Raw genomic sequence first — 16,074 nt, forward strand, 5'->3', positions numbered from 1 at the left:
CCAGGGACAGACTCCGTGGTTTCCTAAAACTCCTTTTGATGACAAGTCTGGGCCTCTCCTCTCAGAACAGTGGCTGCCCTCATTTAAAAAAAAACAAAACACTAATTTTATACTTTTAAAAGCAGACTTTCATTTCTCGAAAAGAATGAATGTGAGTATATATCTCTTTTTCCATGCTTTTGAGATTCGTGAAATGAACCTAAGCATCATGCAGGTTACAAAACGATACTGTTCTGGGGTACAAAGGCTCTCGTAAACCCTCGTAGGTTCAACTCAAGCTTCCACTCAGTTCACTCCAACAAGTAATGCTCGGTCGAAGAATCTGGGGAGAGTTGCCTGGGGTAAATATGTGGATTTCCTTTCTTTCATGGGAAATTTGTGTCTGTAAATGGAAACAAGCGCTGGAAGAGAAAGAGGAGATTGGGGAGGGCAAGTTTCTCGGATATTTTTATTCCCTACCTGCTGTTCTGTTTGATAGCTTCTCCTAATCTGATACAGAATTGATACCCCCCCATCCCCCGCCGCCGTTCCCTCCCCCCCCCCCACCCCCGCCCTCCCATCTCTTGGAGTAACGCCGCCGTCCTAACAAGTGATGCTGTCGGAGGCGGGAGACGGGCTCGCAGGAGGCACTGCCGCCGCCGCGGGGCCTGGGAGCCCTTTCCAGCCCCAGCGCGCGCCTCGGCCCCCGGCTGCTCGCCCGCCGCGCCAGCCCCGCCGCTCGCCCACTTCGCTGGGGAGCGGCCCGGGCCCCGGCGGCGGCGGCGGCAGCTCAGCTCGGGCTCCCTCCTGCAGCTGCTCGGTCGCGAGCCGCGTCGCCCTCGGCCGGTCCCCGCCCGCCGGGCTGTGCCCGAGGCTGCGGGAGCGGTGGGCGCGGGGCGCCTCTCCCCGTCTGCGCGGCGGCGGCGGGAGCGGCCGGCGGTCCCCAGCCCGGCTCTCTGACCGCTGCCGCCGCGATGTCCACCAAGGTCAGGAAGTGCAAGGAGCTGGCGAGGGTGACCTTCCCGGTGCCCGAGGAGGACGACGAGGAGGGCGAGGAGCGGGGCGCCGAGCAGCAGCGCCGCCGGCGGGGCTGGAGGGGCGTCAACGGGGGACTGGAGCCGCGCCCCGCCACCTCCCAGCGGGCGCCACCTGCCCACTGCCCGCCGCCCCTCTCCCCGGGACCCGACATGTGAGTACCCGCCAGATGCGCGACGTGCCCGGGGCAGGGCCCCCCACACCCTTGCCCGCCGGGCCGGGCGGGTCAACTCCAAGGGGGCGCGCCCCGGCAGCCGTGCCCCGTGAGAGGTTCTGGACGGGCGGGGTCTCGGCTCAAAGCACCCTGAAGTCTTCCAGACACCCACCCCACCCTCCCAGCAGTCACCCCTTCCCATACAGCGGGAGACACTAACGACCGCTGCGCGAGCGGGGTGCCCTCGGGAAACCCACCCCAGGGTCTCCAGGTCCACCTCCAGAGCCCCAGACGGAAAGGGGTGCAGAGACGTCGGCGTGCACCCGAGCCCTGAACTCCTCCCCTGCGTCCCTGCCAGGAGCCGTCCTGGGAACGAGTGGCCCACGGACTCCCCTACCCAACGGGGCGTTGGCAGGGGAGTGGGAGACGCACGGGCTCGGAGTACGCTGCGGGGTTGGAGATAGAGGTTTGCTCGGACGTCCGCTCTCCTTGGGACCCCTCTCCGTGCGCGCTCTTGAAAAGGGTCTGGACTGGAGGAGGGGGAGCCGCCTTTGTGATAACTTTGCCTGAGTTCCCCAGCGGCTCAGGGTGGGCAGCTGTGTCTTTTGTAAAGCGGGTTACAGGTCTGCTGTCTCGCGCGTGTTGGGAAAGGTCAAGAGCAACTTTTCTTGATGTCCAGATCTTGGAGACAGCCCTTCATCAGCTGCGAGAGGCCGAGAGGGTGAGAACGAGGATGATTCGTTAGTTAATCAAGGTGGCATTTTCTCTTGTCCCTCTCCCTGGGCGTGCCGCGGGGCTTGCTGTCTTTTTTAGGAAGAACGCACAGCCCTAGGTAGAGAACTTGGTAGAGACGGTGCTGGAGCGCCGGGAAGCAGCTTCTCAAGCGCCCTCTGCTGCTCACAGCCCAAGGGCGAGGCGGCAGGAGCGACCCTGGATGGTGGCGTGCTAGTTGCTCTGGTAGCTCAGTGTGGTTCCAGGCCGGGCCGGTTGTTCTTAGAGAAATGGAAACAGAAATCAGTGACAGGGAGTGGGTCGCCTAGAGAGGATTTCTGATCGAAAATGAGCGGCAGGATGCGGTTCAGTTATTGCTGAAGATTAGCCTGGAGTGGAAACTGCGCAGGAAATGGAAAGAAAGGATTAAGTGTTGCCAGCTCGCTTCCCCGCCCGCCTCCCGGAGGGTTTAAGACTGTCCATTTTTCCCTTGCCAGATTGTTTTTTTTTTTAAACCCAGCTCAGCTTCTTGATTAAATATATATCTTTTACTTTAAATTCAGACTAAACGATGTGCACTAAACCTACCATTGCCCGCCAGTGGAATTCTGACGAACAGTGACCCTTTAGGGCAGAGTAAAATTGCCTCACAGAGATCCCAAGGGTGGAAGTTTTTGTTGTTGTTGTTTTGTTTTAAACATTTTATTAGGGACTCATACAACTCTTATCACAATCCATACGTATACATACATCAATTGTATAAAGCACATCCGCACATTCCCCGCCCCAATCATTCTCAAAGCATTTGCTCTCCACTTAAGCCCTTTGCATCAGGTCCTCTTTTTTTTTTTCCCCTCCCTCCCCGCTCCCCTCTCCCTCATGTGCCCTTTGTCCAAGGGTGGAAGTTTTTATGTGAGCAGATTGTCACAGCCCTTTTCCTGTGTAATGGCTGTAATGTGGTGAATGGCTTACCTGTTGGTTAGGAGGCCAGTGCGTGGCCACTGGGCCAGCAAGGCTTCTTAAATGGTACACTAGCTCGATACTCTTATCTGAGAAAGTAGGGCGGAACAGAGATTACTTTGCTTCTGAAGTTTGAGGTCAAATAATTAAACAAAGCACTAGGGCAAGTTTTACTGTAGGTTTGCTGTCTAATTGTCAATAGAACACCCTTCCTGTCTACTTGATTATGGTGTACAAATTTAGGGAAGTGGTGAGGAAGACCCTATCACTTGAAGGGAGTGTGGCCTTAATAAACTTCTTCTGGAGGGAGGGCAGCCGGCTCTTTGGGTATGAGGCCTGTCCTTGGAAATGTCAAAGACTGGCTAGATATTTGCAGCAGAAATTAACTCATTATCCTGCCTCTGGATCCCATATTACCAAACCAGTTGCCTGGGAGCCCATAGCGAGCCTGTAGGGCAGAGAATAGCCATCCCTATTCAGAAGCTCCAACCACGGGGACCTTTCAGCCAGCAAGTGAACGCTTAGCCACTGCAGCCAGAGCTCGAGAGTGGGTAATGGCCACTGTCAGCTCAGAGAGTGTAGCCACAGCCCTAGACAAGAATCGGAGATGGATGCTGAGTCTATCACAGCCCCAGGGTTATATTCAGTAGGTAGAATTCAATATTTGGATTTAAAATTTAGCCGGGATGCTGAAGATAGAAGAACTCCACTGCTATCAGAAGAAGTTCCACAGGGCAATCCTGTTTGCTCCTTTGACTGCTCCGAATGCTAGTATTTCTTTTGCACATTTTAAGAAAACTGACTTAGAAATAATTGTGTCATCTGCTTTATCACTAACAACAATTTTTTTAAAAATCCTTGAATAGAACTTACCATTCAACCATTTATTCAAACCGGCATCCTTTTTTGCATTCCTAAGGTCCAGTAATATGTCATCAGGAACCCTATGTCACTCTTGAAAAATATTAAGTTATTAAGCATATCTGATGAACTTTGGGAAGGCATTTCAGAACTGTTTTTGTGAGTTTCAATCTAAAGACTTTTCTTGAGCACGTGCATGTGCAAAACGCAAGCTACATATGGAAAGCTTCAAAGATTAGCATGGCAGTTTTCCTGGATTGAAAAAGTGTACCATTTTGTGAATAGAAATTGGGGCTGAGACTGGGCATGGGTAATTATCCTATAAATAGGAGTAAAAATAAGTGCCATACATGACATGCAAAGATAGAAATATGGAGTTGTCGTTGTTAGTTGCTGTCGAGTTAGTGTAGACACATAGTGATGCTGTACGCAATATGACAAAACACTGGCAATCCTGCCCTGTTCTCACAATCACTGTTATGTTTGAGCCCATTGTTGCAGCCACTGTGTTAATCCCTCTCCTTGACACTCTTCCTCTTTTTCCCTGACCACCTACTTTACTTTACCAAGCACGGTGTGCTTTTCCAGAGACTTGTCCTCCTGACAACACGTCCGAAGTTCATGAGTTGAAGGATTTTTGCCCTGATTCTAAGGAGCATTCTGGCTGTTCTTCCAAGACAGTTTTGTTTGTTCTTCTTGCAACCCACAGTATTTCTAGTATTTTTCTCCACACCATAATTCAAATGGCTTGATTCTCCTTCAGTCTTGCTTTTCACTGCCCAACTCTTGCATGCATACCATAGATTGGGTCAAGCACACCTTGGCCTTAAAAGTAACATCCTAGCTGATCAACACTTCAAAGAGGACTGTGCAGCAGATTGCCCAGTGCAGTACATCGTGTGATCTCTTGAGTGTGGCTTCCAGGAGCATTGACTGTGGATCCAAGCAAAATGAAATCCTTGACAACTTCAGTTGTTTCTTGTTTGTCATGAGGTTGTCTGTTGGTCCAATTGTGAGGATTTAGGGTTTCTTTACACTGAGTAAAATCCATACTGAAGGCCGCAGTCCTTGATCTTCCACAAGTGATTTAAGTCCTCTGTGCTTTCAACCAGCAAAGATACTTTGTTATATGCAAATCAAAGATTGTTAATAAGTCTTCCTCTCATTTTGATGTCATGTGCAAAAAGAGAGAGGACAATATTGGATGGTGGAGAAATCAGTAAAATATCTATAGACTTTGAAGGATAGTTAAGTCAAACAATAGAGACAAGGTGGATAATTAATTCAAGCCCCTTCGCACCCTTTCTTCAAAAGCCTACGATGTTTGAAGAATAGTGATTGTGTTTGGTTGGAATAAAGAATTTGTGTAGGCATTCGGTGAGATTGTCTGGCTGTGTGTACTTGGAGCATTAATATGGAAGGTCTTGAATGCAATTGGCTATTATAAAGAAGTAATGATTTGACCAAAGCCACTCTGATAGATGGATAAATTGAAGTAACAATTGATAGAATCACATTAGCTGATTATTGTAGTTGTCCTGACTGAGATGAGGACCTGTAATTGTGAAATGCCAATGGGAGAGAAAGGGGAGAGGGACCAGAAGACAAAATGCACAGATAGAATCTCTCAGAAACCATGGAACAGTTCTAGTCCGTCCCCTGGTGTTGCTATGAGTTGAAATCAACTGGACCCTAGTGGGCACTCAAGAGGAGTTTAAAGAGAAAGCAGAATCCGGATGCCCTGGTGAGTTTCACGAGGAAAACTAATATTGGTCATCCCATTATTGAAAAGAGAGAGAACATAGGAGGATCCGATTTTCCTAAGAATTCTAATAGAAAAGCCAAGCAGGAGGAGGGTATCAAGCAGGATTAGAGCTTGGGAGAATGGTTACAGGAATCTTACTCACTGCCATCGAGCTGGTCCTGACTCATAGCAACCCACGAGGAGAGACTAGAACTGCCTCTGTGGGTTTCTGAGACTATAACTCTTTACAGGAGTAGAAAGCCTGGCCTTTCTCCCTCAGAGTGGCTGGTGGTTTAGAACTGCTGGCCTCAGTAGCCCAATGCATAACCACTACACCACCAGGGTTCCATTTCTTACGGATGCTTTCTTATGTACACGTTCACTTAATTCCCACTATGAATCTGGCAACCCATGCTTCAGCTTCTCTGTCTCTTCTTTCTCCAGGCATTCCACAACCTATGTCTCCTGGAGGGTATGGGACGTAGGGGTGTGTGAAGGTAGACATTTGACCATGCCAGTTAGGGGAAAGGGCTTAGGAAGAGGGTATCTACCTATTCCTTATCCTATTTCGGACTCCTGCCTCCTCTCTACTTTCTGGAGCTTTTTGGATTCCAACTTCTGGGCCTTTCCTGGCACTGAGCAGGGTAGCTAAGCCTGTTTCCAGCTCTCTAATTAGACCTTCCTTCACTCTACTAACTAATGTAATTTTCTCTCAACTCATGTCTTTTCCATCTTTATATATTGTGACCTGTGGTTAGGAATATCTCGCATATTCTATAGATGAAACTTGTGTTGTAGTTTTTGTTGTGTTATCTTTATTGATTAAGAAGGTAATTTTAGAGAGAGGAGTGAGAAAGGCCTAGTACTCCATTATCTTGAAAATAAAAATCTCTACCATTGCATTTTAAGCATCCATTTAAGCTTAATGAAGATAATATTACTTAACAGAGCCAAGTTTGCAGAAGAAAGAATATGATAATCATGACTGATTTTATGCAGAAACAGTAAATAATAACCTACATATTATGGTGCGAGGGCTTAGTAACACACTACCTAAATCTAACTACTGTGGAAGACGTTTAAGAATAATGGAATACTTTAATTGGAAAAGATTTCATCTAGTCCATTCTCAACACAGATTAAGAACCAGACTGAAAATTGACTTCTAATTCACAGCAGTCAAATTGAAATGATGACTTAATTGAATATCATCAATGAATTAATACTAATTAGGAGTTTCCTGTGTTTCTCCTCCTGAGTGTAAACACTTCAACATTTTTTTCTTTAAGAAAGAGAGAAATGCTTTTCCTGGCTGTGATGGATGTCTTTCTGTCTCTGTCTTTTTAAATCTATGTTAACCATTGACCGCAATACCTTATAAATCCTTTGTTTATGATAGGCAATCAAGTGCTACAGGAAATAGAATGAGAAGGAGAAACTGTTTTTCACCCAGCTTGTGTGTCATTGGTAGGAAGGAGTCTTTTGAACTCTCTGGCCAGGGGCTGAGATTTCTCCCTTCCTGAAGCTCGCTCGCTCGAGTGGACCGTGAATAACCCCTCTCTGGTCTGCCATGGAAGCAAGGGTCGTTTCTCTCTCTCTCAACAGTCTTCCTTCTCCTCCCTCCTCTTACTTTGCTCCTACTATATCACTGGGCTGGTCTGGAGGGGGATCCGGTTAATGCTCTGTATCAGCCCTTACCCACCGTACAGGAGCTGCAGTTAGGGATGACTGGAGGCCGACTTCAAACTTGTGCCTAAGGACCTCAGCAGTGACTTTATGAAAATAATTAGAATTTTTACAACCTTTTGTCTTTAATTTAGCACTTAGGCCAGGGGTATTTGGCTGCAATCATCTCATCAAAGGACTTCCCTATTTTAAAAAAAGCCCTATTTTCTTTGCACAATTCAAATAATAAGTGACACTGTAGATTTGGTCCTAGACCTTTTTTTAAGATGGAGATTTAAATATTCATGAATGTGTGACCAGTTAAGGAAAGAGCTTGACAGTGTGAATATTCTATATCCATTTTGCAATTCTAAATACATTTTGTCAAATCGACTGCTGCATCTGGCTTCTCCATTGAAAAGTAGGTCGAAGGGTGACTCTAGATATAGATGCTAATGATCGAACACTAGATCCCTTTGCTTCTCATAACATTCGAGGTTAAAAGCATATGTGTGATTAATATATTTAAAGAGTCAAGTATGAACTTTGCTTAGATCAGTAGGACTTTGTATTTCATGACTTTATTTTACTTGATCTTTACTTGTATTGAAATATAGATGGAATGTGTACTGGACTTTTAATTTCATATTTACCATTTATCCTTAAATAATAAAAATGCGTTTTCGTGGTCATTGTGAAAATACGTCGATTTTAAAAGATAATTTTAATTCTTATAAGCTGCTAATGCTAAGATTTATCCCTTGTGTGCCCCCAGAAATGTTGCTTTTATACTCACACTATGATTATTCTGAACCAATATGACTCTGTAAAATCAAAATCAAGAGATAGAATTCACCAAATACTTTCATGATATAACTAAGAATTAAATGTAATGAACAGAAATCTAGTTTGAAAAATAAAGAAAGCTTGCTTATAGTACCTCAGTTTCTAGTTATTTATGTCAACATAGCCATGACATTCTTTTGATGGAAGAATTATTCCAATTTTTCTGGAAGATTTCCTCCTCATCACTTCCATCCATGAGCATCTGATGACCAAACCCAGTGCCACCAGGTTGATTTGGACCCACAGTGACCCTACAGAACAGAGTAAAACTGCGCTTTGGGTTCCGACACTTTAAAGCTTCCCAGGAGAAGACAGCATGAATGTTCCCTGTGGAGCAGCTCGTGGGTTGGCACTGGCATCCTTAATTAGCAGCCCAGTGCTTAGCCCACAGTGCCAACAGGCAGGCCTCCTCTATGAGACCCAGGACACCCCTTAATCTGGAGGGGGGAATGTCAGCTCCCCAGGGCTCCAGGTTTAGGATTGAAGCCTGTGTTGTTCATCTGTGCATACTCCCTCCAGCAGATGCTCATCGGTCTTGTGCTCACAGCCAGGCACGTAGAGATTAAATGCACAGTCTCTGCTCCTACATCGCCAGTGAAGAGGCAGCCATGCAAACAGACAACTAGAAAGCAATGTGATTGGTTTAATGATATTGTACACAAATACAGTTCTCAAAAGCATAAACGCATATGTTCTAGCAGGCATTTTCCTGCGTGCTTTCATTGACATACACCTTTAAGAGTGAAATATTACCAAACAGACATGCAGGCAGTGGGGAGGGGTCCACACCTCTGCTCCCAGGGGACTTTGAAAGGGAACAAAACACTATAGAGCATCCTCTTGCTTTTCTGGCTTTAGCTGCTGAAGAATCTGGCAAAGGGCCGCTGTGCTTTCTTAAGAGGGCTGCCAGAGAAGGTGATGGATATAGGGACTAGCGCTTCCCTCCTTAAATGTACAACAGCTTTTTGTCTCTCACACAGTCACTGGGGAACATATCCAAATGAGCCTATATGTAATTGATTTACACAAATTTCACTTCGAGAATTCTGAGTGTGCACAGGCCAACAGAAACTCTCAGGGAATTAATTAATAGCCGGGGAGACCCAAATAGCTCTGTAGAATTGCAAGTACTGAAATCTGTATATTTTACTTTTGTGGGATAGAACTCGTTAGAAATAAAAGTTGTGCTTTCCACTTTCTTACACGGAATGTTTTATCCTGCTGGTCTGTTACCTGACAAATGTGTTAGTGAGCTGTGAATGACGAAGCTGGATGTAGGCTCAGCAGGAGGTAGTGTGCGCTCGGGGACTGCTGACAGCCCTGGATTCTCTGTCCTGGGTGCTCCACCAGGCAGGTGAGCTGATCGGTTTGTCTTTCTCTAGCCTTCCACAGTCATGCACATACAGGCCAACTGAGGGTCAGTGCTCCCCACTTCATTCGTTCTCTTCCACAAACACACAGAGTAAGACAAGTTCAAAGTATGTGTTTTTGATGACAGAATTGAAGCTGTTGTCAGATTCCCTCTCCTGCCGCCAGCACATGCGCAGACTCATCCCATGGAGCTGCCGGCTTCTCCGGAGGCAGCCATGGCGATTGACAGGTACCTGCTGACCAGGGAGACCGTGGAGCTATTCTGTTTTTTGACTTTTCAGTTCTAGCTGTCTTGTCCTTTTTCAGTGCGTGCTGTTTCCCCTCCTTATTGCCACGTCCAATTATCACCCGCCCCGGTCCTGTCACTACCCGGGCAGTTGTTCTCAACACTGTCCCCAGCGCCTCCCCTGTGCTTTCTCGTGTCTCATCCTCGGGGGCTCCCTCTGCCCTCCGTGGCCGTCACGCACGCTAGATGACTGCATGGTGGCCAGTGGGCGCTTTCTCTTTCTTCGTGCGGTGGCTGGATCAGTGCGAGCATTTTGAGTGTAATTGTCTTTGCGTTGGTTCCTACTGAGGGTCTAATTTTTGTTCGCTTGCTTGCGACATGGACTGAGGAGTTAGGCGAGTGAAGCCTTCACTTCAACTCAATGAAAGACTTGAGGGGACTTCTTGAATAGTGTCCGTTTGTTCTTTAAAGTTAAAGAGCGTGTGACCCAATCTAAAGGGACATTTTAAAAGCTATTCTTTGTAGAACCAAAGTGTACCAACACCGAAACGAGGCATGTGCTTTAACATTTTCATTTTGAGATCAGGGTTTTGGTCAACTAGGACAATGGTTCCCTGTGCCTTGAGCCAAAATGTAGGCACTTTTTCATCAGTCGGTGGGGTTTCTCTCAATCTCCACAAGGGAATCCCTTTATGGTCGGTGTGTGCTTTCCACCACCCATTCAGCATCCTCTGGGACGATGGTGCGGAGCTCGGTGGCACTGTGGAGAGGAGCTGGGCAAGGTTGGTGGTGCAAATCCGCCCACTCCTCTGTGAGAGAAAGAGATGTCTGCTCCCATCAAGCTGTACAGTCTTGGAAATGCTTCACAGGATCACTGTGAATTGCAGGAGGCTTGATGGCAGTGGGTTTTGGTTTAGAGAAATGCTGGAAGGCTGATGTCCGTCTGTTCATTCTAGTTTGGCAATATGGAGTAGTTCTTTTAAGAAATAGGCGGGTGAGTCAAAAAATATTGCTATAAAGCCATTGGGAAATTTTATTAAACAAAGATATAAAGCCGTGAAGCTGTTGTTTCTCAACGTATCCTCCACCTAAGTCTATACACTTCTGAAGGCTGGTTCCACCTCTCTAGCCTTTCCCGGAAGAATTCTGTGTGCATCAGTTTACACTACATTGAAAAGACACTTTTGACATCCTCAAGGGATGCAAAATGTGTTCCTTTTAAATGGTCTTTGAGTTTGGGGAAGTAAAAACAAGTCTGCAGGGGCAAGATCAGGGATTTCCCAACAGAATTCTCAAAGGACAGCCCTTGCTAGTCTAGAAAAATGAGGGAGGGCAGTGAGGGGAAATGGAAAGCAAGCCGTGAATGCAGGAGTGGACAGGAAGCATTAGACCGATGTATATACAGCTCTTTAAAAGTGAGTGATTTAACTATGGAAAAGTATGATAAGTGAATATTATATCAAGACAACTGCTGAAGCAGAAGCAGAAGCAGAAGAAAGTGAATTTTCATGATGGGGAAAAAATTCCTCCATGCAACCTTCCTGACGTTTTTCTTGTCACTGCAATTTTCTGAGAACTTCTTCATCATAAGCCTAATAATTACCCGGTGCTTTTGAGAAAATCTATCAAGACATTCCCTTTGGAGTCCCAGAAACCAGTGGCCATAATCTGTCTCTCTGCCTAGAATTGAACAGACCCACTGGATCCCCCAGGAGGCCCCTGTTTGGACTACACCTTCTCTCAGCAGCCCCCTGGCGGCTCCAGCCCTCCTCTGCTCTGAGGGGAAAGGTGAAGCTGTCTGCTTGCCTAAAGATGCATCCTCTCTGAAACCCGAGATGGCATCCCTGTAGTTCCAAATGGACTTGATGGCAGGGAGTAACCAGACGGAAATCAGTGTATTACCGAGAGAGCTTGTCTGCAGCCATCCACTGATTGTGGAGACAGGTTAAATTTATTTTTGTCTGAAACAAACCATTCTGGTTTTGTTTCTCTAGAGAACCCTGTCTAACTCATTTGGTACCAGGACTGGGGTTTGAACCCATACAGATATATGTCCATTGGATTGGAAGCTGGAGTGGCACCACTCACTATTACTCCTAGTGATCCACTTGCAGCATTTTTGCTTCCTGTCCCAGCAAGCCTGTGTTCCTCAGACCTGGAGGTCCTGGTCCCGAAGAAAGGAACTCTCCCACCTGGAAACACAGCACGGATTCCACTGAACTGGCAGCTGAGAATGCCCCCTGGCCACTTTGGGCTTCTCTTGCCTTTGGATCAACAGGTCAGGAAGGGTGTCACTGTACTAAGTGGTGTGATTGATCCTGATTATCAAGGAGAAATTGGACTGGCGTTACATAATGGAGGTAAAGAAGAATATGTCTGGAATCCAGGAGATCCCATAGGCCGACTCTTAGTGTTACCATGCCCTGTGATTAAAATAAATGGTAAGTTACAGCAACCCAACCCTTACAGGATATATAATGACCCACACCCATATATAACATAAGAAATAAACAGTTAATTAAATTAGAAAGCAGTACAAATGGCTCAGTGCAACTCACTCCCGTGAGACAGTTGTGAGACACTGGCAGTTCTTCATGTCTTGAGGGCCACCAGGTAGTCCTCTGTAGAGCAATTCAGGCTATCCGGGCACAGGCAGCAAACAGCAAGGCAGGTCACCAACAGTCAGCCAAATGACAGGGTCTGACAGTCCCCAGCTCAAGAGATGTAAAATCCAATGGTGTGACAAAACACTTCTTGAAGGAACCTCAAATTACAGCAACACAGTACACAGGTTAGGTGTCCCACAAGTAGTACAGCTTGCAAATTGAGGCACAGAACCAGCAAGGCAGCCGCACACTGGCCCGATGATCAAAGAGCAAGAGACAAGAAAGGCGAGGCTCGCCGAGCCATTTATCTCTCCACCCTTCAATTAATCTCACAGGTCTTTCTCGGCCAGGTTGGCACAATAAACTAACTACCTTAGTTGCCCTGTCTTTTTCCATCTGTGCTGGACAGCTGTTGTTTTAGTCTAGAGGTGGCTTGAGAAAGATCTGCACTGTGGTGCTAGCAGTGAGACTTGAAAGGAAGCCTTCAGTAGGAGAAATATTCCCAAAGACCTGCTTCAGAATGCTGTGCCATACCAGATCACGACAGAGGATTAATGAGGACCTTAACATTTCTGAACATGAATAATGAGACTGAGCTATAAAAGTAAGCAGAAAGAACAACTAGAAGGAACAGGAGAGCTGGACATTTTGGAGTGAGTAGGAGGCAGCAGACAGTTGGGCATGTAAGACCCGAGATAAGCTATGAAGACAGGGCCAGGGAAGAGATTTGAGAACTCAACTAAGCAGATAGTTAGTGAGCATCTACTTTCTATAGGGTACAAGGTTGTCTACTCTGCGGGTATCGAAATGATCGAGAAAACATGACCTCACCACCACATGAGCAAGTATTTAACAAGATGCTATTTTAGAAAGGATTTATAGACCTTACAATAAAGCAGGATTAAAATATACAGAATATAGGATAACTGATTTAAAACCTACATGAGTCAAAGGCTCAAGTAGAAAGAAAATGTTTTGAAAATGATGATAGCAACATATATACAAATGTGCGTGATAAAACTCATGTATGGATTATGATAAGAGCTCCAATCAAGTGATTTATAAAAAATAAATAAAATCTGAATGAGAAATCACTTAGGAGGAGGAGAAAGATTGTATCACAAGGCTGGAGTAAGATAGTGATGGTGATTGAACACTTTGGATCTAAGTTAAGTCTCTGGAAACTTCTACCGTCCCATCCCACCCCCACCAAAAAGAAAAGACAGGTTATATAGTTTATATTACTAAACCAAAGGAAGCAAACTTATCGAGAGAGGGAGGCGGGGTAGGGCTTCTTCATATACAATTCTAGGATGATTTTTACCACTTGAATCACATAAATGATGCAATGAACAATCTCATTAACTACAATTGTCAAGAAGATGCAGTAAATTTAAAAGATAATCAGTCTTAACAAAAGCAAAGTATTACATCGTAACATTTCTGAAGGCGGTTTTTTTATGGTGGTAGAGGATCAGCTAGATTGATGGGAATCGAGATTTAAATCGAGATAGAGTGTGGGGGATTTAGATGCATGTAGGGCTACTTGTCTCTTAGCCTTCGATGCTTCACATTACTATTCCAGCTTCTCACGTGGCAGAGCCAATGTGATAAGAACTTAAATATTTCACAGGCTGGTTCGTTGGCCCAGAACAGCTTCTTTTTGTTATTGTTGCTCTGCTTGTTTTATTCACAACTTTAGTCTGTACTTGAATACAAAGGATGATAATTTAACATACACATTTCAGTACTCCATTGCTGAAAGATTCTGATTTGGTCCATCAGGAATGGAGACCAGAACTCTGAATCTTAACAGGCAAGCCACGTGAGAGTAAGGTAAGGGATCCTTAGGTCATACTTAGAGGAAAACTATTACAGGCGAGATGATTGTAGAGCTACGAAAACAGTACTTTTGTTTGTGTTTTTGCGTCTTAAGAGAGTGGAGCAGAGAAGACCCAGAATATTCCTCAGAAAGAATGTTTCACTGGCTTAAGTGAGTGGACAAGTACTTACATGCTCAAGTTTACATCATAAAACATGCAAAAAGGGCCTTAAAATGTTGTAGTCATATGTTCCCAAGCATTTATGTCATCCATGAACGAACTTAAACTTGATCATTATAGAGCATGTGATTTTTAGATCAGTGCCATTACAATGCACGTACCAGAAAGAGGACCACGCAGAATGCAAGACGTGGCAACACTAGACAAATTCACTTACTGATGGATCTATAAAGTCAGAAGCACGTCTGCCAGGATCACGTTACACGAGTTAAGCATACTTTCCTCCCGCGGTGGGTCCTCCTTCTTCTCACTCACTCCTCAGGCGACTGGAACAGCTGGAGATGAGAGCCGGCTGAGACTGAGACCACATTTATATTTACAGTGAGCTGAATGCCATTCTGTCCATCCAGGTACCAGAAGTTCATATCGCCAGTGTAAAGAAAGTTTAAAAAAAAAGTTACTGCCCGTGGTGGATTTCCTGTGAATGGAAATAGCATCAAGCTGACTCTTTTATTTTGAAATAGCAGGGTAGTTTGTTCTAATTCAGAAATCTAACTTCACACTTAACTCAGTGTTAGAATCTTTTAGAGACTAAATCAAAGTGACTAATGTGACTTGTGTTGCAGTCACTAAAATCACGGGCTTCGGCTCAGATATGCAACTCCCAAAGAAGATAAACCTTAGGAAATAAGGTTAAAAATAGTAAGACTTCAAAGAAAAAATGGCTTGAGAAAGTCATTTCCTAGTATTCTGAAGTGGTCTCTTTTGAAGAGAAAAGGTGTGGCTTTGCGAAATTGTTTTCTTTATACCTAGAAATCATTAGATTAAAATGCCCTTTTCTTTGGATGTGACACTTTGATAATAACTGAATAACTAATGAAAGATGAATATAATATGTGAAAACTGAATAATTTATCCAAAGGTAAGACTCTTGAATTTAGATTGGAATTCTGTATATGCACGATATGTATGTGTACATGTGGGTTTGTGTCTTCTGTCTTACTGAAATAGTCAGTAGTCATGTATACTTTGTATAGTTTTCAACACAAAATTCACCTGTTACACAACATGGAATTTCTAGCCATTTGAAGAGTGCTGTCTTGTAGATTAATAGTAAAACCTTAAATAATTCAACAGTCAGTACCATTAATAGTAATAACGCATACATATTTATTACAATATTATAATAGTTCTTTAAATTCTTTTCATAGATTTTAGTCTTTAAAGTTCTCTTTGTTCACACAATATACACACGCAACCTATATGCCACACAATTCTCTACACACACATATACACCATAATGGGTAATGTGAAGACATACCATATGACACACCACACATGCACGACTTATTCATAATAGACCATCATATGGTATTTATTTAGCAAAGATTCTAATGTGATGGTTGCCAATAAACACCTATATCTTACTTTTTATGCTAAGCAAATAATCCAAGAAAATGGATTATAAAAATTGACACATTAATATAGGAATAAAAATGTTGCATCAGTATCGAAGGAAGACTCATTAACAACCTGCGATATGCAGATGATACAACTTGGCTTGTTGAAAGTAAAGAGGACCTGAAGTTATTACTTATGAAGGTCAAAGACTACTGCTTTCAGTATGGATTACAGGTCACTATAAAGAAAACAAAAATCCTCATAACAGAGCCAATAAGCAACCTCACAATAAATGGAGAAAAGATTGACGTTCTCAAAGATTTAATTTTACTAGTATCCACAATCAATGCCTATCAAAACTGCAGTCAGGAAATAATCTCACATTGGGAAATTGCTAAAGATCTCTTTGAAGGGTTAAAAAGTGAAGATGTCCTTTCAAGATTAGACTCCGCCTAACCGTGGCAATGGTGTGGTATTTTCAGTTGCCTCATATGCCTGTGAAAAGTGAATCC

General features: G+C 44.6%; 1 protein-coding gene across 1 annotated transcript in view; it reads left to right on the top strand.

Annotated features, from left to right (window-relative positions):
• Positions 1 to 941: 941 nt before the first annotated feature.
• TRPC3 (transient receptor potential cation channel subfamily C member 3) overlaps positions 942 to 16,074 on the top strand; it is an 80,577-nt gene continuing 65,444 nt past the window's right edge. Inside the window, exon 1 of the mRNA XM_075544829.1 lies at positions 942 to 1,168. Coding sequence (XP_075400944.1) covers positions 954 to 1,168 — 215 coding nt within the window. The 5' untranslated portion in view covers positions 942 to 953. The remainder of the gene's footprint in view (positions 1,169 to 16,074) is intronic.

This window comes from Tenrec ecaudatus, chromosome 3, assembly GCF_050624435.1.
Source record: "Tenrec ecaudatus isolate mTenEca1 chromosome 3, mTenEca1.hap1, whole genome shotgun sequence".
Classification (NCBI taxonomy): Eukaryota; Metazoa; Chordata; class Mammalia; order Afrosoricida; family Tenrecidae; genus Tenrec; species Tenrec ecaudatus.